The sequence below is a fragment of the Canis aureus genome, chromosome 22 (assembly GCF_053574225.1).
Source record: "Canis aureus isolate CA01 chromosome 22, VMU_Caureus_v.1.0, whole genome shotgun sequence".
NCBI lineage: Eukaryota > Metazoa > Chordata > Mammalia > Carnivora > Canidae > Canis > Canis aureus.
In genome coordinates, this window is record NC_135632.1 from 29,350,434 (window position 1) to 29,373,016 (window position 22,583).

The 22,583-nt window shown below is 36.1% G+C and overlaps 1 protein-coding gene across 1 annotated transcript in view; it reads left to right on the forward strand.

The window, feature by feature from the left end:
* Window positions 1-37: 37 nt before the first annotated feature.
* Window positions 38-22,583, forward strand: part of RAB5A (RAB5A, member RAS oncogene family) — a 28,977-nt gene continuing 6,431 nt past the window's right edge. Inside the window, exons 1-4 of the mRNA XM_077865361.1 lie at window positions 38-433; window positions 3,424-3,679; window positions 21,665-21,816; window positions 22,117-22,239. Coding sequence (XP_077721487.1) covers window positions 3,517-3,679; window positions 21,665-21,816; window positions 22,117-22,239 — 438 coding nt within the window. The 5' untranslated portion in view covers window positions 38-433; window positions 3,424-3,516. The remainder of the gene's footprint in view (window positions 434-3,423; window positions 3,680-21,664; window positions 21,817-22,116; window positions 22,240-22,583) is intronic.

Below are 22,583 nucleotides of genomic sequence, written 5' to 3' on the forward strand. Positions count from 1 at the left end.
CAGTTCGCTACGTGCAGCGACGTGGCGGCGAGGCCGGCGCCGGGCGGCGGAAGTGGCTCCCGCGCTGGGACTAGAGTGTTTGTGTTTTGGTTCGCGACGGAGCCCGCGGCTGGCCTGAGGGGAGGAGGCAGAGGAGGGAGGAGGAGGAGGAAGAATTAGTCGGAACTCGAGCGCCGGCGGCGGCGAAGGAGGAGAAAGGAAAGAGGAAGGCGGAGCGGAGAGAGGCGGAGACGGAGTCGGACGGGGGCGGCACCACGGCGCGATCCCCGCACGGTCCAGTCTGAGGGGAGCGGCCTGAGGAGGAGACGCGCCGCCGCCGCCGCCGTCGCCGTCTAAGCCACCGCCACGGCCTCAGCCCCTTCTCGGGCTGCGCCTGGGACCTGCTGCTGGGAGGCTTGCTTCAGCCCCGCGGCTCCTCGTGCTGCGGCCTCAGGTAACCAAACCGTCTCTTCCCTGCCTAGAGCCAGTCGGGACCCCAGGTTATACGCTGCCCTCAGTCTGCCTGCGGCCCTGCCGTCACGGAGTCCCCCGCCCATTCTTCCTTATCCGGCGCCAGGGCCCTGGACCAGAGCTGTCGAGCCCGGCGTCTCGTCCTGCGGGCCCTGGTGATTCATTCCTCAAAGAGCTCTGGCGACCGGGATTTGCGGAGTGGCTGAGGGAGCGACGGGTGTCACCCTCTTCCCTTCTCAAGATGGCGGCCTGAAAGAGTGCCGGAGGCCGCGGTTCCGTCTGGCCCCTGTCCTGGCAGTCCTGGAGGGGGTTGTCCCGGCCGAAGCCAGGCTAGGTTCAGGGAAGCAGCATGGGAAAGATGGCCAAGGGGCCTGCATGGGTCTTGCTTGTTCAGGCCATCCGGAGTTTGGTATCAGTTACTCAGGTAGTCTCCAAGGAGGAACTGGGGCCTATGGCAGGTGTGAATTTGGGGAGCTCCGCCTACCTTCGACTTCCAAACAGCGGTAATGGAGGGAGGAGGAGGCTCGTCAACATGGTCTGTTTAGGGACTGTCTCATCTGTGAGAAGGTGATGAACCGCAGCTTTAAGAAACTCAAGACAGCTAGGCCGCTGAACACGCACCGTGGGTAGAGAGAGAGACACCTTATTAAACCTGTTCTGCCGTTCTCTTCCCTTGGAAGCTGATTACCCCCCCACCCCCACCCCACCCCAGACTTTCAGAGTGTAAGCTCCGAATGTCATAATTCACATATTTTGGTTTTTGTTAGTGTCAAATCAGTTCCCTGGTTTGGGGGGGGGGGGACGTATACAACACTATGGTAATTCAGGAGAGCTCAGGAACTATTTTTAACGTAAAATTGGGATAATATGAATTCATAGGTGTGCTGTAAGCAAAATTCATCAAATAGTGGTTGGCACGTACTATCTGGTTAGCTGCTGTTATTAATACTATTTTCAGTAAAGAGCACCAAGAGACTTTTAGACTGCCACTTAATTCTCAAAAAAAAATCAAAAGATTTAAAAAGCATCTTATGCAAAATTTTCGTCTTGCCAAACAAAAGTTTCAGTAGTGAATACAAATGAATGCACATGATTTTTAATCTTACTCTCATGATAACTGTATCTTTATAACGAGATTTATTTTCTGCTAGAGAGCGTTGGAGGGGGTCATATTCCAACAGTTTTAACCCTCTAAAGGCAAAGCTAAAATCGTAATTTTTTATTGAGAATCTCATGTTTTCCCTGAAATTTTGGACTATGGAAATTCAGAGTATGTTGTCCTTGACAAGTATTTTAGTTTGCTGTTTTGTAGGTAATGAGACAATTGAGAAGCGTTTCAGTTGGTATTGAAATATCTGAAGGTGTGTTGGTACACGTTCAGTGTGCATCTGTTGATACTTGGTCATTTCATCAAAGGGCCACTTTAATTTCCAATTTTCAATCCCTATTATGTATTGGTCCCTGTATTAGAGATTTCTTTCTTAACATATATTCTCTCATCTAATTCTCCAGCAGGTATTTGAGTTAGGTACTTTGGAAATGGAGACTTTGGTATAGCCCATCAGGATTAGATCCCCAAATCTCATATGTTTTTTTAGCTTTGGGGGTGGGGAGGTGGTCAGTGTAGGGATTGGAGCACTTTTTTTTGTTACAGAAAATAATTTAAATATATAGAGTAGGGAGAATAGTAAAATGAATCCATCACCTGCTTTAAATTATCTATGGCCAGTCGTGTTTTATTTACATCCTTACTGTTTGGAAGCAATTCAGACAGATCATTTCATGTGTAAGTAGTTCAGTATGTATTACTCAGGATTCTGCAAAGCTGCTGTTTAGATAAGTCAGCGGTGATTTTATTGTCTCGAATGTAAGGTCTCATGGATATTAATTCATTGTCCAAAGAGACTCTTATATAAACTAATTTTATAAGGAAGGCAAATTTCTTATGAGGTACCTAAGTGAGATATAACAGGGAACCATCAGGTTTAATGAGCACATAATCAGATTTTAGCTAAAGATGGGAGAAAACTGTGATTTGTGAGTAGATTGGAAAAGAGTCCTTTAATGTTCCCTTATTCCTTTGAGATTGAAAATTAGTATTAGATAATAGAAAAATATAGAAGTTGCCATTTAGGCTAGGTTTTTCTAGATGTGTTAAACGGACAGTAGTGACATATTTAATAAGTAGGCCCAAAACTATGGGAAAGTTTAAGTAAATAAGACACTACTAAGCTCACCACATTAAAGAACCACTGTTAACACTTTCATGAGTAATGTACTTGAGCACATAAGGAAACAATTTTAAGTCTTTGAGCCACTAGACACACAAACCTGAGAGCTTTAAAATACTTGTTGCTTTAGAATTAACATTAGTTAAGCAAAAAGTGTACAATTTAACAGAGACCTTCACATAATAATAGCCAACATTTATTGAGCTTTAATGTGTTCTAGGATCTGTTGTAAGAACTTTCTATTTATGAACTTCGTTTTCCCTGAAACTCTTTTAATCCAACTAGTCTGGCTCCAGAACCTGAACTCGAGTCACCTCTCAGGTTGAGTGGGTTTAAAACTCAGCTCTTTTGTGGCTCTGTCACAGCTCTGTCACAGTAACTGCGTGACCTCAATCAAGTTACTTAACCTCTCTGTGCCTGTTTCCTCATTTTTAAGGATTGTAGTAGTCTTACAAGATTGTTAATGACTGTGTTAGTTAACTACCTGGCACAGTTAAGTCTTTAATAAAGATTAGCTTTAAATTTTTAAAAAGCTTTGAAAATTACAACAGGATTTTAGGCTTAGTTAAATCTCATATATATTATTTCATTACAAAGATAGTGAATTTAACTAAATTGTGTTAAATGTCCTGTGGATGTTAAAATTATGTGATAATATGTTATAGACAAAATTTACTGAAGTGATTGTTGGATTTGTTTACTGATTTGTGTATTTAATTACTTAATATTTGTTTTTGTGCAGGTTTCTGTATATCCAGAAAGAAAAAATTTGACACCTTGCATCCTGGAAGTTCATTTAAGAGACTGAAATTAGGGACTTCTTTCAAATTTGGACATGGCTAATCGAGGAGCAACAAGACCCAACGGGCCAAATACTGGAAATAAAATATGCCAGTTCAAACTAGTACTTCTGGGAGAGTCTGCTGTTGGCAAATCAAGCCTAGTGCTTCGTTTTGTGAAGGGCCAATTTCATGAATTTCAAGAGAGTACCATAGGGGGTGAGATTTTCTTTTTCCCTTCATTTAATTGAATTATACATTGGCAAAAATTTTGCATTTCCAGTTGCATGATGATGAATACCTAAAATAGGTCACACAGTGAAGAAAACTGTTCAGCAGACTTCAAGATTTAAAAATTATCTGGATTTTTGTGTAGGTAGCATCTTCCTACATTTTGATTTCCTGGTTACCCCCAAGATGGTTGTGTAAAAGCTGGAATACATATGCAAGCATGAACAGAGTCAATGTCCCAAGTAATTGAATTTGATCTGATACCTGTTCCTTGATAATGATTAGAGACTTCTTCAAATTAATATGCATTTGTGCTAAATTATATTGGCTTTAGAATGAGTAATGAAAATAGTAAAAGTTAACCTTAAAATTCTAATTCTATATAGTTGGACTATTTATGAATTATACTGATTAGTAAAATTAATTAACTTGTATTAAACTTGCATAAGAATGCTCCTAGATTGAAGGAAGAGAAAAAGTCAATGATCAATGAAGAGGGACATGAAAGGGAAATGGGACCTGTCGGGAAAGATGAAGGAGGGGATAAGAGTGTAGAGTAAGCACTGAATACAATAATTGTGTTAGAGCTGAGATGAGGGGAAGGTAAGAGGCAGGACAGAGACAACTAATAGTGCAGTGTTGTGGGTAGAAGACAGGAAATTTGATAATTGAATTTAATCAAATTCACAACTATATAGCAGTGGGGCAGAAGAGCCTTTTCAGGGCCTTGGTTTCATCTATCATATGAAGCTTTTGAATTGGGTAGTATCAGGAAGCACAGCTTTAAGATCAGTATTTTGCAAGGGGCGTGTAATTAAACAGTACTATATTTTTAAAGGAATACATAAGTGTATTTTAATCTCATACATATAAAAAACTCAAACTTTTGACATGCATGAGACTAATGACATGTAACAACTTCAGATCTTTTAGAAGTATAACTCTATGTTGTGCATTTGGTGTTTGTCCTCAAGTACACTTGGGAATTTTATACATAGTTCAAATCCTTCCAGTAAAATAGTTTGTAAAACTATACTATCTCTTGGCTTTGCCTGCATACGAGAAATATACTACTTACGTGGTATTTCCACGTAAATAGACTAATTTCCACTTTAATAGACTTAGAATGAGTGAGGATTATCAACCTCTTTTGTTTTTGTGTCTATCAAGTTACACAGTGTTGTGTTTTAGTGTTTTATAAGATTTATTTATTGAGAAAGAAAGCACCGGGTGGTAGGTGTGGGTAGGGGCAGTGGGAAGAGAGAATCCTCAAGCAGACTCCCCACTGTTGTGTGGAGCCCCTCAGGGGGGCATGATCCCAGGATCCTGAGATCAAGACCTGAGCTGAAATCAAGGGTCAGCTCTAGCTGACTGAGCCACCCAGGCACCTGTAGTGTTTTATGTTTTTATAATGGGTGAGCATCAAAAATGTGGTCCATGATAAGGGGCTTTTGAGTTAGAAATCTAATGAACAATATATTATACATTCTTTGTGGTATCTTTGTTAATATATATGTATGTATACATAACCACAAACATATATTTGGTTTAGTAATGAAATATTACCTCTCACGGTAATAACACTTCTCAAGTGGTTTTCAGGGGCAGCAATTCCCAAAGTACATATGCATTTGAGGCTATAATACCTGGGCCAGACAGGATTGGGCCTTGATATATGCCACCCTCCCTCTTTTCACAGTACATACTAAAATAACAAAAACACTGAAGTACTATGGTAAAGAATTGAATTTCTGGGAAACTACAGGAGCCTCAGCAGCCTAAGACTAGAATCTTCGTTTTTGTTTTGGATATTATGGTCATCCAAATTTATTTTTTCCTACTGACATTTCAAGGGAGGACATTTACAAGAAAAATTTAACCCTGTATCAATGAGTCATACATATCTTCTGATAAGTGTATATATGCATATATAAAAATCTCCATTTCCATTTAATACAAATTAGCTTGTTTACATTTCATCAGTTTTTCAAGTTTTTTGTTCCTACGTGTAAAGCTTCCTTAATATTCTACTTGTACAGATCAAATCTAGCTTTTAAAATCAACTTTAAAAGGAATTTATATACAAATTTCTGTGTCAGTGGATGTTGACCACATATTAATATCTTTAGGAGGTATGGTGCCATTATGATTACATCCATTATGATTACAGCTGTGATTACTAGTTTTTGGTTTTGTTTGGAGACATAATTGACATAAAACATTGTGTAAAGTTAAGATGTGAGGCATTGATTTGATGTTTTTACAGTGAGTGCTGTTCTTTTATGTTCTTTGCTTACAGCTCTTCCCTCTTAGGAACTTTGATAGTATTCTGTTTAAGCATTCAAGGATTTCAAGGTTTAAGCAATTTAATGATGACCACAACGGGTCCGTAACTTGTAATATGTATTTTTGTTTTGGCTGATGTGTGGTAAGATTTATCTAAATGAACTTGACCAAATGTTTTGCATTTTATCTGTGCTTGATTTTTTTGATTGTTTGTATCTAGTAATATTCGTTATGGTGTGAAGACTCACCTAAAATTTTCATCTGTGTTTTAATGTGGGAATCCTATGCTATACTCTCGAATTTGTGTATTCTAGAACCTTACATTCATCAAGAATATCAGGGTAGTTTATGTGTTTCTTCTTAGACATGATAGCTTAATTTCAGAATCCATGTTGTCTCGCAGTGTCCTATACAATTTGCCCCTTGACCCTGTAGCACTCACAATGAGGTTAGGTAGTTAGGTTGTGGGTTAAGCATTTTGAGGAGTTCTAGCTTATCTGTAGGGCTTTAAAGTCTGCTTTGAAGTCTTAGTGTTTAAGACAAGCCCAGAAGGTTAGCAAGGAATATTAATGCTCAGGTGGTTGTCTCCTTCCTACTATCTCATCTGGAGGCTTAGTATTGCTTCAATAAATATCGAATAAATATTGGTGGGCCATCTTTCACTTAACATCTTAAGTAGCTAAAGACTTTAAAGATTTCAAGTGAGGTACTTTTGTCAAAAAAACTACTTGTTTTTAAACATAGTTAAATGCTATTTTTAAACAAGTTTGTTTAAAACAAATTTGTTTAAAAACAAATTTTTAAACAAAATGCTCTTCAGTGTAAGAGCAGGATTAGAATATGCAATGAAATAAGATGCAGGCATTCAATTTTTTTCTTTTGAAAGATAAATGTCTTATACTACAGTTTAATTTTGTATGCACTGATCGTCAAAGAAAGGTCAGACGTATGGTTTAGGTTATAGAATTATATGTAAGAGCATTAACAGTGTTCCTCTTGCAGGTACTGTATTTTTTGAGCTTTGTTTTAGAGCAGTGGTTCTCAGAATTTTACCAGGAGCATCTATATTACCTGGAAATTTGTTAAAAATGCAAATTCCTGTATCCTATATTGAATCAAAACACTGAAGTGGAACTAGTAATCTTATATTTTAACAAGTCTTCCAGGTGATTCTGATGCATGCTGAAGTGTGAGAACCACTGCTTTTTGTATACTGAGTAATCAATATTACATTTACACTGAGGTGGTTCTTAGAATAATTGCTTTTCTTTTTTTAAAAAAATGTGTTATTTAAAATAGGGTAGGGTAGGGTTTTAAAAAATGTGTTATTCATCCCACTCCCCCAGTTTGAAGATTACAAGTATTTTGTCCTGTCAAATATTATTTGTATCTCTTTGTATGGAAACCCCTTTCCACAAATCTGTTAACCTATTTAGGCCCTTTAAAGAGAGTATGGCTCTTTCTGTCCCATCTGGGTTGCTCTGCCTTCTCTCTACTAAGGTACTTTAAAATATCTGTAGTTTTTCAGTTATCTGTACCAGTGCTGTTCCCCCTTAGTGTCACAAGTAATCCAGGACTGATTATACCCTAAATTAATTAGAGTAACAAGTGCCTTTTTAAATTGTAGTTCCAGCACTTAGTACATACCAGCTGCATGATATTAGGAAACTCATACTTGGCTTTATTTTCCTCTTACATGAATGAAAATAATGATACCTAACTTGAAAAGTTTTTGGTAAGGATTAAATGAAAGTACATATAAATTTCCTGGCTACAGTGCCTAGCACAGAGTAAAATGCTTATTTAAACTATTACCACTACCGTCACCACCAGTACTTTTTGCTGAGTCATTTTTGTCCCTGTTGTATTGTCACAACGTGGCATTATTTTGGAATCATGACTATTCCATCTAATGCATGGCATTTGATTTTAGGATTTGACAATGTTAAAAAAATTTTATGTTTAGATTTTCTTTTATTGGAAAATAAAGCTTCTCATTAAAAATTATAGGAACAAAGAGGATTTTAAAAACCTTATAAGCAAATACTTATTACTACATTTGAGCCTTCCTAAAAATGAAGTTTCTGCAGATTCATGTAAGTAGATAGTATGAGCATTCACAATTTCTTAAAATTCTGCATGGTAAATTCTTACTAATTTTCCCCTTCCATTTATTGGTTTTCATAAAGTGATTAGTCATGTACATTATGTTAAATGCATGCCACCCACGTGAACTAAGTTATTTGTGGAAGTTTTCTAAGAGAAATTATACTGTTAAATAGAATACTAAATGTATTCAGATATTAAATTTGCTTCCTAAACTGAAAAAGAAAAGCCAGCCAGAACATTTGAATCGGAATGTCATCTTCTTACTGTAGTAGTAAGCTTTCTGCTATTTGCCCTTCACTTGTTAGCCTTCAGAAACACTAGTCTGTATATAGATGACCTCCAGTTTCTGGTGGTTTTAGTTAAGCTTTTTCAACTTCATCATGGTGCAAAAGCAATACAGACAGTAAAAACTATACTTTGAATTTTGATTTTCTTCCAGGTTGGCAATATTCAGTACAGTACTCTTGTGATGCGTGGCTGTGGCAGCGTGTCCTAGCTCCCAGTCAGCCACATGATCACAAGGGTAAATGACCGATACACTCAGAGCCATTCTGTACCAGTAGCAACCATTCCATTTTTCATATTTAGTACAGTATTCAAAAAATTACATGATAAAAAAATAAAAATAATAAAATAAAAAATAAAAACAAAAAATTACATGAGATATTCAATACTTTATAAGATTGTGTTAGATGATTTTGTCCAACTGTAGGTTAACATAAGTGTTCTGAGCACATTTAAGCTAAGGTAGGTTAGGTGTATTTTTTACTTTGACTATTTTCAACTTGATGATAGGTTTATTGGGAGTAACCCCTTCATGAATCAAGGAAGATCTGTAATTGTAACCTGTACATATATTGCTTTTATCTTTTCATCTACACATTGCTCTCAAATACTTTTTATTTTTAAAGAGAGCACAGGCAAGCGGGTGCAGGATGGGGAGAGGGAGAGAATCTTAATCTTAAGCATGGAGCTCCACGTCGGGCTCCATCTCACAACCCTGAAATCATGACCTGAGCGGAAATCAAGAGTTGGACATTTAACTGAGCCTCCAAGGTGCCCTTCAGTTAAAAATACTGTTCAGAAAGGATGGAATACCTAGCGTATTGTTTTTAATTGGTGAGAAAAATAGTGCTTGAAATTTTCATTGTTCTTTCTAATACAGTGAGGATTAAAATTTGTGGAAGTTAATCATTGGTTTCAAGTGGGAAAATATCTTTATGCATATAATACTGTTTTCCTTCTAGAAGGTATATATTCAGTCAGTATTTGAGATAGGTTATATTACTCTGAGAAGTTGGTAGAGATTTGCTTTTTTTTTTTCTTTTCTTTTCTTTTCTTTTTTAAGATTTTATTTATTTATTCATGAGACAGAGAGAGAGAGAGGCAGAGGGAGAAGCAGGCTCTATGCAGGGAGCCAGATGTGGGACTCGATCCCGGGTCTCCAGGATCATGCCCTGGGCTGAAGGTGGCGCTAAACCGCTGAGCCACCTGGGCTGCCCGAGATTTGCTACTTTGTATTAGCTTGTACCAGTTATGCTCTAAAAAAATGATTTTTTAAACAGTCTAAACATCAATTCTCCAGTATCCTAACAGTTTTAACTGTTTAAACAGTTTAAATTAAAATGTTACCCGCAACTACTTAAACATTGCTATAGATTAGGAGTCTGTAAGCTTGTTTCTAATCCTGATACCCTTCTTTGAACACTTATGTGAGTCCTATTTGCACGTTTGTAAAATGAGAGGATTGAACTAAATAAGGATTCCTAAAGAGCAAAACTTTGTTTTTAGTGTGTACTCTCCTCCACATTATACAATCAATACAATTTAATCTTTTTCTCTTAAAGTTTATTTCATAATTTGGGATTTTGAACATTCATTCATTCATTGCCCTCTGGTGCTGAAGTGTCCAGAGCTGTTTGGTACAATGATTTTTGACAGTTAGCTCTAACTAGTGAATAGCCTCTGTTGATTTACTAATTTGCTACTTTATTCTGTCATGTACTGGGAAGTAAGACTGTGAAACTTCTTTTAAAATTAATTTTCTCAATAAATTTACCAAGTGCCTAACATTGTGCTAAGTACTAGAAATCAAAGATGATCTTATGGTTTAGGATGGGAGTACATATAAGGTATGAAAAATGATATTACATACCACTATCTTTTTAATTTATTTTTTTAAAGATTTTATTTATTTATTCATGAGAGACAGAGAGATGGAGAGAGGCAGAGACACAGGCAGAGGGAGAAGCAGGCTCCATGCAGGGAGCCTGACGTGGGACTCAATCCCAGGTCTCCAGGATCACGCCCTGGGCTGAAGGCGGCGCTAAACCGCTGAGCCACCGGGGCTGCCCTACATACCACTATTTAAATTAGGCCTAAACTTCCAGTTGATCTTCCTGTTTTATTTATTTTTATATATATCCCCAAAGAGGACATATATGTATATATAAAAGAAGTATATTCTCAATTACATACTGAAAAAATCTAAGTTTTCATAAGCTTTGTGGCTTGGACTTTATGACATCAGTTTTGGTTACATTCAGTCTATTTTGCTACCTTTTCTGTTGTTGACTCTGTTCTGAGCATTTACGGTTTGTGGATGATTGACCTTTTATAGACATCAGAGGCCCATAAAAGATACTTGTTTTGGATGATTGGGTGTGGTGAGGTGGGAAGCTTTTACAGTTTGCTTTTAATAGAATAAGAATTCTGATTTGATAAAAATACAGGAAAACTTTGGTTTTGAAAACTGTTTTTTTTTTTTTAAGATTTTATTTATTTATTCATGAGAGACAGAGAGGGGCAGTGACATATGCAGAAGGAGAAGCAGGCTACCTGCGGGGAGCCTGATGGAGAACTTGATCCTGGACCCCCCTCCCCCCCCACAGGATCACACCCTGAGCCAAAGGCAGACGCTCAACCACTGAGCCACCCAGGTGTCCCTTGAAAAATGTTTCTTTTCCCCTTTTGCATCTTACACCATAATCTGATATTACTTACATGCAATCTTATGGTATATACTGAATTTATCATAGGATAACATAATTTGGAGTCATCAATTGAGAACTGTTTATTACAGGTTTCTTGGTAGAGGAGAATAAGAATGTGTAAGAGTGAGAAAAGCAATAGGAGTAATTGCAGAGGTTTTGGGATTTTGATCATTGGCTATCTTGATGTAAGTATGAACTCCAAACAAATTATTAAATTCCTCAAGATAAGAGTGCTGTTGAAGTCAGACATTGGATTTTGGAAATAAGGAATGATCCTTCATATTTTACAAGTTTTGTAGAACAGAATTTTTGAAGTGTTGAACAGCATTTCACCCTCTTCAAGGTAATATAGATATGGAAGACTAAAAGCAGAGTAAAGAACCAATAATTCATGGTTTCCACTGTTGAAGATAGCAGGTACTTTTGGACTTACGAGGATAATCTGTTGATATTGGACTCAAGTCAATATATAATTATTGGCCACTGTTAGCATTTCTCAGCATTTTTACAAGTTTCATATGGACCTTACCATGGCTATAAGACATTACACTGAAAACTCTTCCTACTGTTTTCTATCCCATTCAGATATTTTCCCCAGAGACAATGTAACTTTGTTATCTATCCTTGGAAAGTTACTATTACTTTAAATCTATATACTCTCTACCCTGTGCAATTTGAAACATCAGGGCCACAATAATGTATCATATTTTTTACTTTATACTATTGCAGTTATTTATTGCTCAGAGACAGATGACCACAGATTTCATGATTTAGAGCAATACGATTTATCCTCTCATGGTTCTGGGAGTTGAGTGGGCTTTGTAGGTGGTTTTTTGATCTCATGGGTAGCTGTCAGTGCTGGGGCTAGAGAACCATCTCAACTGCTGCCTCAGCCACAACACCTACATGTGGTCTTTGCCACCTGACTTGGGTTTCCTCACAGCATGATGGCTAGGTTCAAGAATGAGTGTCCCAAAAAGTACCAGGTGAAGCTGGGCGACCTTTCATGACCTATCCCCAGAAGTCACAGAGATAGCATCAATTATGTACTAGTCACAGGCTCACACATTTAAAAGGAGTGTGCGGTATCATGTAAGAAGAATGTGGTGTAGGAAATGTTGAAGCCATCTTGGAAAACACAATCTGTCAAAGATCTATTCATATTACTTTAGGAAGAGCATCTTCATTTTTCTTGGCTGTAACAGTATTTCATTGCATGGATCATATTGATGTATATTTAAATTGGTTCTCTAGTTTTGAATTTGCACATTGTTTTATATTTTTGGCTGTTGACAGTAGTGCAGTAAATAATTCAGTCATTTCTCACATATTCCAAGTATTTCTATAGTGTAAATTTCTAGAAGTTGATTGCCTTTGTCACAGTTTACATATATTTGTAATTCTGATAAAATTTTCCAGACAGCCCTTCAACAACAGTGCACAGAATACTTGTTACTTTACTATCTCAAGGTACTTGGAGATTTTGCCATTTTGCTTTTTTTTTTTTTTTGCATTTTTTACTGTACATTTTTCCCATTTTTAAAAAAATATTTTATTTATTCATGAGAGAGAGACAGAGACACAGGCAGAGGGAGAGGGAGAAGCAGGCTCCATGCAGGGAGCCCGAAATGGGACTCAATCCCGGGATTCCAGGATCACACCCTGGGCCGAAGGCAGGCGCTAAACTGCTGAGCTACCCAGGGATCCCCCCATTTTTCCCATATTATGAGTGAGATCAAGAATCTTATTTTTTAGAGCCCATTGTGTTTCCTTTTTCTGTTAACTGTAATTTCATGCTACTCTTCCGTGAATTCATTTGTAATAGGCATGCTATTCTGTTTCATTTATTAATGACAATTTCTCAATATCTCCGTGTTGTGTTCATATTTATTTCAGTAACTGGTAATCTTACATTCTTTAATTGTACTCTTACTGTTGGATATTTAATGTTTGCATTTTTGTTTGCTGTTTTAGGTAATCTTATTAATAGTGGGTATTTTTTTGGAACTTTTTTCCACCTTGGACTTAATTCAGTAAGATAAATTTCTAGATGTGGTTAGTGAACCAAAAGTAATTTTATCAAATGATGATGGGATCAAAAGGATTCCAGTCTTCTCATCACTTTTTTACTCCCTTGGAGATACTTCCAATTTCTTCATGTGTTATTTGGCTTAAATAATTGTGTTTAGGATTGCAGGTTTCCTGTAACTTACTCTGGGCATTAAAGTCTTCCTTGTCTCTTCTCCCTTCTTTAACTTGTCCTTTTTCATTCCTATGTTGTAAAATTCTCAGATATTAGCACTTAAGTTGACTTACTGGATAGGTTCATTGCTAAACATTAAAGAATCATTTTCAAGGCAAGTAATGCTGGAAAGTTCTCTCTGGGAAGCATTAAATACTAGGTTCATGAAGCCGATGGAGAAGGGGTGTCACTAAAGAGAAGGGGGAAAGAAGCTTTCTCTTTCTTGAATAAGCATTTTCATTTTCTTTAGGTAAATACCCACAGGTAGGATTAATGGATTGTGTGTTACTGTTTTTGATATTTTAAAATGTTTTTTTTAATGCTTTCTGTAGTGTTTGTTCTAGTTTACATTCCCACCAACAGTGCACTAGAGTTGCCATTGCCCCACTTCCTCACCAACACTTCTTGTTTCTTGTTTTTTAATTAGCCATTCTGACTAGTGTGAGATGACAGTACATTGTGATTTTGAATTGCATTTCCCTGATGATTAATGATGTCAAGCATCTTTTCATATGTCTGTTAGCCATCTGAATGTCTTTTTTGGAAAAACCTTTAGGTCCTCTGTCCATTTTTTAATCAGATTGTTTTTTGGGGTGTTGAGTTGTATGAGTTCTTCATGTATTTTGGATATTAACCCCTCATTGGATATATCATTTGCAAATATTTTCTTCCATTCAGTAGGTTGCCTTTGCATTTTGTTGATGATTTCCTTTGCAGTACAAAAGCTTTCTAGTTTGATGTAGCCTGAATTGTTTATTTTTGCTGCCTCTGGAGGTTTTTTTTTTTTTTTTTTTTTTTAGATTTTATTTATTCATGAGATACAGAGAGAGGAAGAGACATATAGGCTGAGGGAGAAGCAGGCTCCCCAGAGGGAGCTCGACGTGGGGACTCAATCCCAGGACCAGGATCAGGGCTTGAGCCAAAGGCAGACAGACGCTCAACCACTGAGCCACCCAAGTGTCCCACCTCTGGAGTTTTTAACTGACTTGGCCACACCTAATTTCCAGCAATTTGTCAGTTACAACTCCAGTTTTTCTACCTGAGCTGGTTTCCCCAGCCTTCTGCTCTGAGATGTGTCCTTACTGTATCCACCTTTCTGTCCAATTTTGGGAGCAGCAGATTGCCCTACGACACTTTTCTTACAGATACAAGAGTTGTCGGTTCATCTTTTTACATATTAGAGTTGAGTGGCAACTTCTAAGCTCCATACCTGCAGTATCAGAAACCGGAAGTCCTCTTTTCCTTGCATATATTGGAAATTTAATAAAGTACTATTTAAACTATTTAATAAAGTACCTGTTGTCCACAGATTAAATGTCCTTCATAGATACTTATCTCTTAAAACTAACTTAATTTCATTAATTTTTTTCTCTATTGCTATTCCTTGGAGAGCATTTGTCTGATACAATTTAATAACTTCTAACAACCTCTCCCCTTTCTGCCATCTCTTCACCTTTCCTCTTTGTAATGTGTTCATTCTGCTTCCAGTTTTTTATTTGATGCATCCTTGCTATATAAACCTAGTCTATTGAGTAAAGACTTTAAAAGGTTAGGACCCTTGGTGGGGCAAGCACAGGTTCTTAGCCTTGAAGTTTCAGATACTGGTTCTTATCAATTCATCCTAGGGTGTTCAGGTTTGAGGCACAAACTTGATACTAACTAAAATGAAACTCTTAAGAGTAATTTTAAAAGAATGTGCATTAGTTTAGTATCAGAAATACTAGTATTCTGTTCAGCAGGTGACATGTGACTAGCTCCCTATGTCCTGGTTAGTGGATTCCATTAGGATAGTTGGATGTAATAGTTTCCAGGATTACAGTTCATTTGGCAACAGTTACCTTTAGATGTTGCTAAATTATTTCTGTTGTAAAATAGCAAAATATAAAATTTACAGTTTAAACATTTTAAGTGTACAGTTCTGTGGCAGTAAGTACATTAATGTTGCAGCCATCAGCACTCATCTTCCCCCAACTGAAACTCTGCTTATTAAACAATAACTTAACCATTCTCCCCCACCCCTGCCCATAGCAAATACTATTCTGCTTTCTTTCTATGAATTTCACTGTTCTAGAAATTTCATATAAGGGAAATTGTACAATATTTTTGTATTTTTGTGACCGGCTTATTTCACTTAGCCTGTCAGCAAGATTGATTCATCCATATTCTAATGTGTCACAATTTCCTTTCTAAAGCAGAGTAATGTTCCATCACGTTTAACACCACATTTTGCTTTATCTTTCATTGATCCTTCATTTTCCATTCTTAGGTTTTTTCCCACCTCCTGGCTATTGTGGGTAATGCTGCTCTGAACGTAGATAAGGCAATGTCTGTTCAAGTCCTTGTTTTCACATCTTTTGGATGTATACTCAGAAGTGGAATTGCTGGGTCGTCTGGTGATTCTGTTTAATATTTTTGCCATTGTCCATAGCAGTATACCATTTTATAGTCCCATCAGTGCACAAGGTTTCCAGTTTTTCCGTATCTTTGCCAACTCTTGATTTCTGTTGTTTTGTTACTAGCTCTCCTAATGAGTGTGAAGTGGCTTCTCATTGTGGTATTTTCTATTTTCCACTGAGTAGTGGATCCAGATATTAGTGGTGTTAAGCATCTTCTCACTCACTTGTATATCTTCTTTGGACAAATGTCTATTAAGTTTCTTTGCCCATTTTTTTAATTAGGTGGTTTGAGTTTTTCGTGTTGCTGAGTTCTAGGATATCTTTATTCTGGATATCAATCTCTTTAACAGATGCTCATTGATTTTTTTTTTTTTTTTTTTTTTTTTTTTAGAATGAATCCTATGCAATTAGTATTTATAGATCATCTCATAAGATGGATTTGCTTTTGGATTATTTTCTTTTTGTGCTTTGTCACTGTTTCCTCTCTGCCTAATCTTTTTTATCACCCTTCTTCCCACATTAATTGAAATGTAATTCTTTCATGAATACATGGTTTTTGCTGCCATAATCAACTGAGTATTCTTCACTATGCACATATGATGTTAATGGGGGAAAAATGGGCTCAGTTTTTTATTTTGCCTGCTGTCAGCTCTAGACTATCCATATTTTCTTCTATGTAAAATTTTATCAGAAGTCAGTGCTTATGTGAGAAAATTCACTATATTAGATTACTATTGTTGATACTCATTTCCTAGCAAGCCATTTTCTACCCTGATAATTTTGGTACCTGGTTCTTGCGGCTACTTGGTCAATCCCAGCCATCCTCCTCCCTGATTGGATATTCATCTTGAAGCTTGATCCAAACCCATTGAACTCAGTTATTAAATTCCTTGTCTCTTAAAACCTTTGCTTCTCCTTAAATCACTTCCAAACAGTCTCATTTGGATTTTTGATCTACTTCTGAGAACCTGAACCTTGCAAGGCCCTTCTCTTGTCTAGCAATTATATTCTTACCTTTCAGTAAGAGCCTTTTAAAAGGCCACAAATCCACTACTACTCAAAGTCATTGTTTCCAGGGAGAACTTTCAGTCATGATCCTACTATGAAGACACTATTGTTTTTTAGTTTCTTCTGTGCTTTTCTGGTCATGTTTTTACATAGATGTTACCATATCTACCAGGAAGAAAAAAAAATATATATATATATATATTTACTTTTTGGCATTTGAACAGGTCATTTTATAGCCGTTTATTTAATTGCTACTTGATACCTGCCAAGCCACCAGTACTTTTTCATTTATACATTTTAGGTTGTTTCTAACTGTTAAATACAAAAATTCTTCGAGCATCAAGGTTTGTTGTCCCTACTCTCCTGCTCCTCATACCATCTTTTGGAGATTCCATGAGATACTAGACTAATTAAGTATGAACATTTTCATGGCTTTGCTACATGTTGGCAAAATTATTTTCAAAACATTTACTTAGTGTCACCAGAGATGTGTGAGCTTGTGCCCTACTGTTTAAGTTTTTTCTTTTGGCTAAGTTAGGTAAAAGAGCCGTTTTTCTTTTCAACTTTTGCTGGAAGAATGATTTTGTTTTTTACTAGTGATGTTGACTTATTTTTTTAATGTTTATTCCTCTTGTGAATTTTCTTGACACATTTATCCTTAATGCTTTTGGAATTTTTCTCTAAAACTTAATCTCTTAATACTCTAGAAATTTTCTTAAAATGTCTTCACCCCTGTGTTTTGGGTGTATGATAACATGTTTGCAAATGAAATCTCAAATTTTTATGTAATCAAATTGATAATCTTTTTTTTTTAAGATTTTTAAAAATTTATTTATTCATGAGAGACACACAGAGAGAGGCAGAGGGAGAAGCAGGCTCCATGCAGGGAGCCCGATGTGGGACTCAATCCTGGGTCTCTAGGATCAAGCCCTGGGCTGAAGGCGGTCCTAAACCGCTGAGCCACCTGGGCTGCCCTCAAATTGATAATCTTATAGAATTTTTGGTTAATTCTAATAAGGTAATTCTTTTTCATCAAATTTGATAAGTTGAGGGTTGGGATGGTTCCTTGGTTTTTCGCTTTTAGTCCCTTCTGTTTTTAATTCATGTAGAATCATTTTATTTGTTAAACTTTTTTTTCTGAGTTGTTAACTTTTGGTTAATGCTATTGATTTGGATATTTTTTTTTCCCTTGCCCAGTATATTGCAGTGGCTCTTCCTTGCTTACTATTTATGAAGGTCTTACCCATTGTAGGCCTTTGGTATTTGCAGATTTAACATTTATAGTTTCAGCTATTCTCAGCTGGACTGCAAGGTCTGTGATTCACTAATTTGTAGTTTTGCTGAGATTGAAATGTTGCTTGCTGCCAGGCTTACCAATAGGAACTGATCATGTAGCTCAAAGAGGGAGCCTATTAGACAGGCCAGCACCCGCATCTCAACGCAGCTTTGTTTTTCTCTACTTGTCGTCGCGTACACAGTAACTCTCGAAGTGATAAAAGCTGTTTCTTTGTGAAATATGGGCCCGAAAAGAAAACCAACTGCTAGTGCTGGTGATGAAGAAAAAATGAAGAGGTCTAAGAAAGTGATGGTTCTTAGCCAGAAAATAGACGTTTTGGATAAATTAAAGTGGTTGTACAGATTCAGGTAAGTTTGTGGTGGTTAATGTTGCTACAGTATTATGTAGTAGTTTATATTTTGAGTGTCAGAATTTAATTTATAACCTTATAAATGACTAACAATGTAATTTTAGAAGCATTAAGGATTTGAAGATGTCAGCCGTACTTCACTGAGTTTTATGGGGGAAGTATTTGAAAACTTGAGAACTTTAAGGAATCATGATGGTCTTGCAGTATATAATGTTTATAATAATACTGAATTCTTCCATAACAAACAGTATTTCTGTCCTTGTGGCCCTACAGCACTTTTGTTTTCCCTGGCCTCGAAATACTGGTCCATTTCTCCTCCTCCAACATTATGCTCTGTGTATCATACTACATGAACAACAGTATGGTATTACCAAGTTAAAATTATCCTGATGATACTTTGTTTGAGATTGTGTTATATAATGACTTGAGTAGAGGCCTTTTGAAGTGTCCATTTTTTTCCCCATTTGGGAACTGTTTGTCTATTCAGATGTTATTTAAGATATCCCCAAAATAGTGCCACATATCTTTCATGAACTTCATGTAGCAAATGTTTCAAATATTTACATGACCGGAGATTTTTATTAGATGTTGGGTATGGAAAAGAATAGCTAACAGTAATTTCTCAAGAAAACTTCCAGTCTAAAGGAAAAAGATATAAATCAGTGATTATAAAAAGTGTGAAAATGTTCATTGCACAGAAGTGGGAGCTATAAAAAATGGGTGATGATGGATGGTTTCTAAGAGGAGTTGAGTGAATTGATTGTTCTTTTTTTTTTTTTTTTTTGAATTGATTGTTCTTGTTCTTTGTTAATATGATTGGGATCCTTTCTCCTCCCAGCATAGCATTGAAAACCTGGTTATTGGCAGTGTGTCGGAAGGCTGTTGACTTTAACATGTTTTAGCCAGTTTAAAGAATTCATTTTTGTCTGGACTTTTTTAGCCTTTGAATTTTTTTTTCAGTCTTGCCTGTTACAAATAATATCTTTTCTTAAAAACCTATTTTTTTATAAGGATATTTGAAATAATAATGGTGATAGTGGATATTTTTGTTTGGTTTCTAAATTTAGAGACTGATTAAGAGCTTTACTATTAAAATGTTAATTTCAGGCTTACAGATAGAATGGACACTTGATAAACTTTAAGGAAGAATCCTACATGTGTATTAGGAATGGATATTGCCTCAACTGCCCTTTTGTAATTTATTTAAATATATGATTTTTCTTTTTTAGCCTGTTGGTCAGTGATAGCTTTGTGTTTATAAATCTACTTGGTCATGGCTGTTATTTTAATGTATTTGTTGAAATTTCTTTGCCTGTATTTTGTCATTTTTGTACATACATTTATAGAAAAGAGTAGTATCATTTTGTGATATCTTTTGTGTTCAAGAATCAGATTATATTTCCTTTAAGGCAGCATAACTGATAGATATATTTCTGAGCCTAGGGTTGATTTATGTCAGTATAAATGAATGTTTTTCCTACCGGTATATTTTGTGGTCATAGAAAAGAGAAAACAAAGTCTGAATGCAAATTGTAATCCAGATTTTTCTTTTTTAAGTTGCATCAAACTGTACTTGAGAAATGGCTTATATTTTGTGATCCCATTTTTATCTCCTTTTCATTTTATGGAAAAATACAGTTTTAGAGACTTAAAGTGTTTTGAAATATTTTTTTGATTTTGCAGGAGAACCTTTCATGACTGAAAAAGAGATATAGTACTTTTTTGGAATCCTTTACCATATATACAGGATTTAAGAAAATGGATATTTTTGCTAATTTTATATGTTAAAAAGGGTTGATGAATTAGAATATATTTTAATTATGACTAGCCACTTCTGAGAATTCACAAAACTATTAATTAGAAATTGCTTAAAATAAATTTCCAATTATGATGTTTGCAAAACTGAGGTTATGGTTGCTAGTATGAAGCCAGCAACCAGTTGACCTAATAGAAATACTGTGAAAAATAAATGTTATATTTAATGTAAAAATAAATGTATATCTAATTAGATTTAGCTTATTCAGCTCATTTGACATTACTAGATAAACTGCAATTTACAGAAGTGGATCATAACTCTCTTGAATGATAGGACAGAGTTCTAGACAATTTTATGACTTTAATTTCACGCCAGTTTAGGAGAAAGAGTTCAGTATCACACCTAGAGCTGAAAATAAAAGGTAGGGGCATACTAACATGAATGATAGAGCAACAGGGCCTTAACTACTGAAGCTAATGAAGGAAAAGAACTAACGTGTCAGCATGCTACTAAGAACGGCTATATGTAGGTCTTGTTCCCAAGTATCTTTGTTTTAGTGCAGTGGGCAACACTTTTTTAAAGTTCAAATCACTTGATTATAACCTGTTTTTTGGTAAATTGATGGCGTTTCATTTTTTGTGAATATCTATCTCCGTGTTTTTCTTGATGTTTATTCCTAAAACTAAGAGGATCATAATGGGCATTCTGTAAGATTGGACAGCAACTTCTTAGCTTTAAAAACAATAATATCACTCTAAAATACTTTCTTGGGGTGCCTGGCTGGCTCAGTTGGTAGAGCTTGTGACTTGCTCTTGGGCTTGTGAGTTCAAGCGCCCCATGTTTGGCATAGAGATTACTTTAAAAAAGTATACTTTCTTGTTAAAAATCTGAGAAAAGAACTGATAAAAAAAAAAAAAAGCACATGCAAAATTTAAGGATTGAAACAGCTAGGAGTTAATATTGAGTATATAGTTAATAAATTAAGTCCAGGTTGAGATCATAGCAGTTCTAAAAATTAAAGTGCTATGTTTTGAAGGGAAAATATCGTAACAAAAAAATTTAGTGATATAGGTCTGGAACTAATAAATCCCCAGATTATGCCAAAAAATATCAGGAGAATGGAGGAGGGGGCATTGTGTTGACAGTGTAGATGGTAGTTACAGGTATGCCAGTCCTTTCTCTTCCACCTACCTCCATGCAGTTTTTCAAGAATATCAGTATTTTTCTTAAATTGTTTTAAAGTTTTAAAATTTCAAATTTACAGTGTGTAAAGCAATTTAAGAAATGTGTATTAAACTTACTATTACAATAAACTTATTAAGAGTGTAGAAAAATCTTTGAATCTGTGATTTTAATCTAAAGGTCTTACATAAGCATATATGTGTATCAAGCTCTAAAGCACAGATCTTTGAAGTATCACAAGCCACTATTAACTGTGTATATGCAATATGTCATGTCATGTTTCCAGGTGTTTTCTGTATTATGAAAATATTAGGGGAGAACTGATCAGCTTATTACAGATATTTTCTTCTTTCAGCTGCTTTTCTAACCCAAACTGTGTGTCTTGATGATACAACAGTAAAGTTTGAAATATGGGATACAGCTGGTCAAGAACGATACCATAGCTTAGCACCAATGTACTACAGAGGAGCACAAGCAGCCATAGTTGTATATGATATCACAAATGAGGTAAGTAGAAATGTATTCTACATTGTAACTAGTTTGAATATACATTTTTGATACTCAATTTTGATTAAAGATTTTTTAAGACCCTTTTTTTTTGGTAGCCAAGTATGACATTTCTGCCAAAGTTTTTATGAGTTTAGAAGAGCTGATTAAAAAAAGATTAAAGTGTCTCAAATAATACAATAGTCCTAAGATTTTCTTTCCAAGAGTCACATTGAAGAGTCTTTAAAGCCTTGTCTTACAAAGACACTTCCTAACCATTTTTTGAGCCTGTGCCAAATAGCTGTTTCTTTGTTTCCCAAGGAGTCCTTTGCCAGAGCCAAAAACTGGGTTAAAGAACTTCAGAGGCAAGCCAGTCCTAACATTGTAATAGCTTTATCAGGAAACAAGGCTGATCTTGCAAATAAAAGAGCTGTCGATTTCCAGGTATGTTTGAAGGCACATATGTATGGTAAATTTTTCTTCTGTATCTACACTTGAATTAGTTACAATTTTAAAGCCATGTGAAAGAATAGAAAACAAATTTTTGTGCAAATGTGGATCTACTATATGTAATATGTTTCTTATGATAAATCTGAATTTTTAAATGTCTTTACATAATTGTGTATATAAATTGATTCAAAGATTTTGTTGAGCGGGGTGCCTGGGCAGCTCAGTCAGTTAAGCATCTGACTCTTGGTTTTGGCTCAGGTCATGATCTCAGACGCAGAGACTGCTTGATACTCTTTCTCTCCCTCCCTCCTACCCACCTCTCTCAAAAAAAAAAAAAA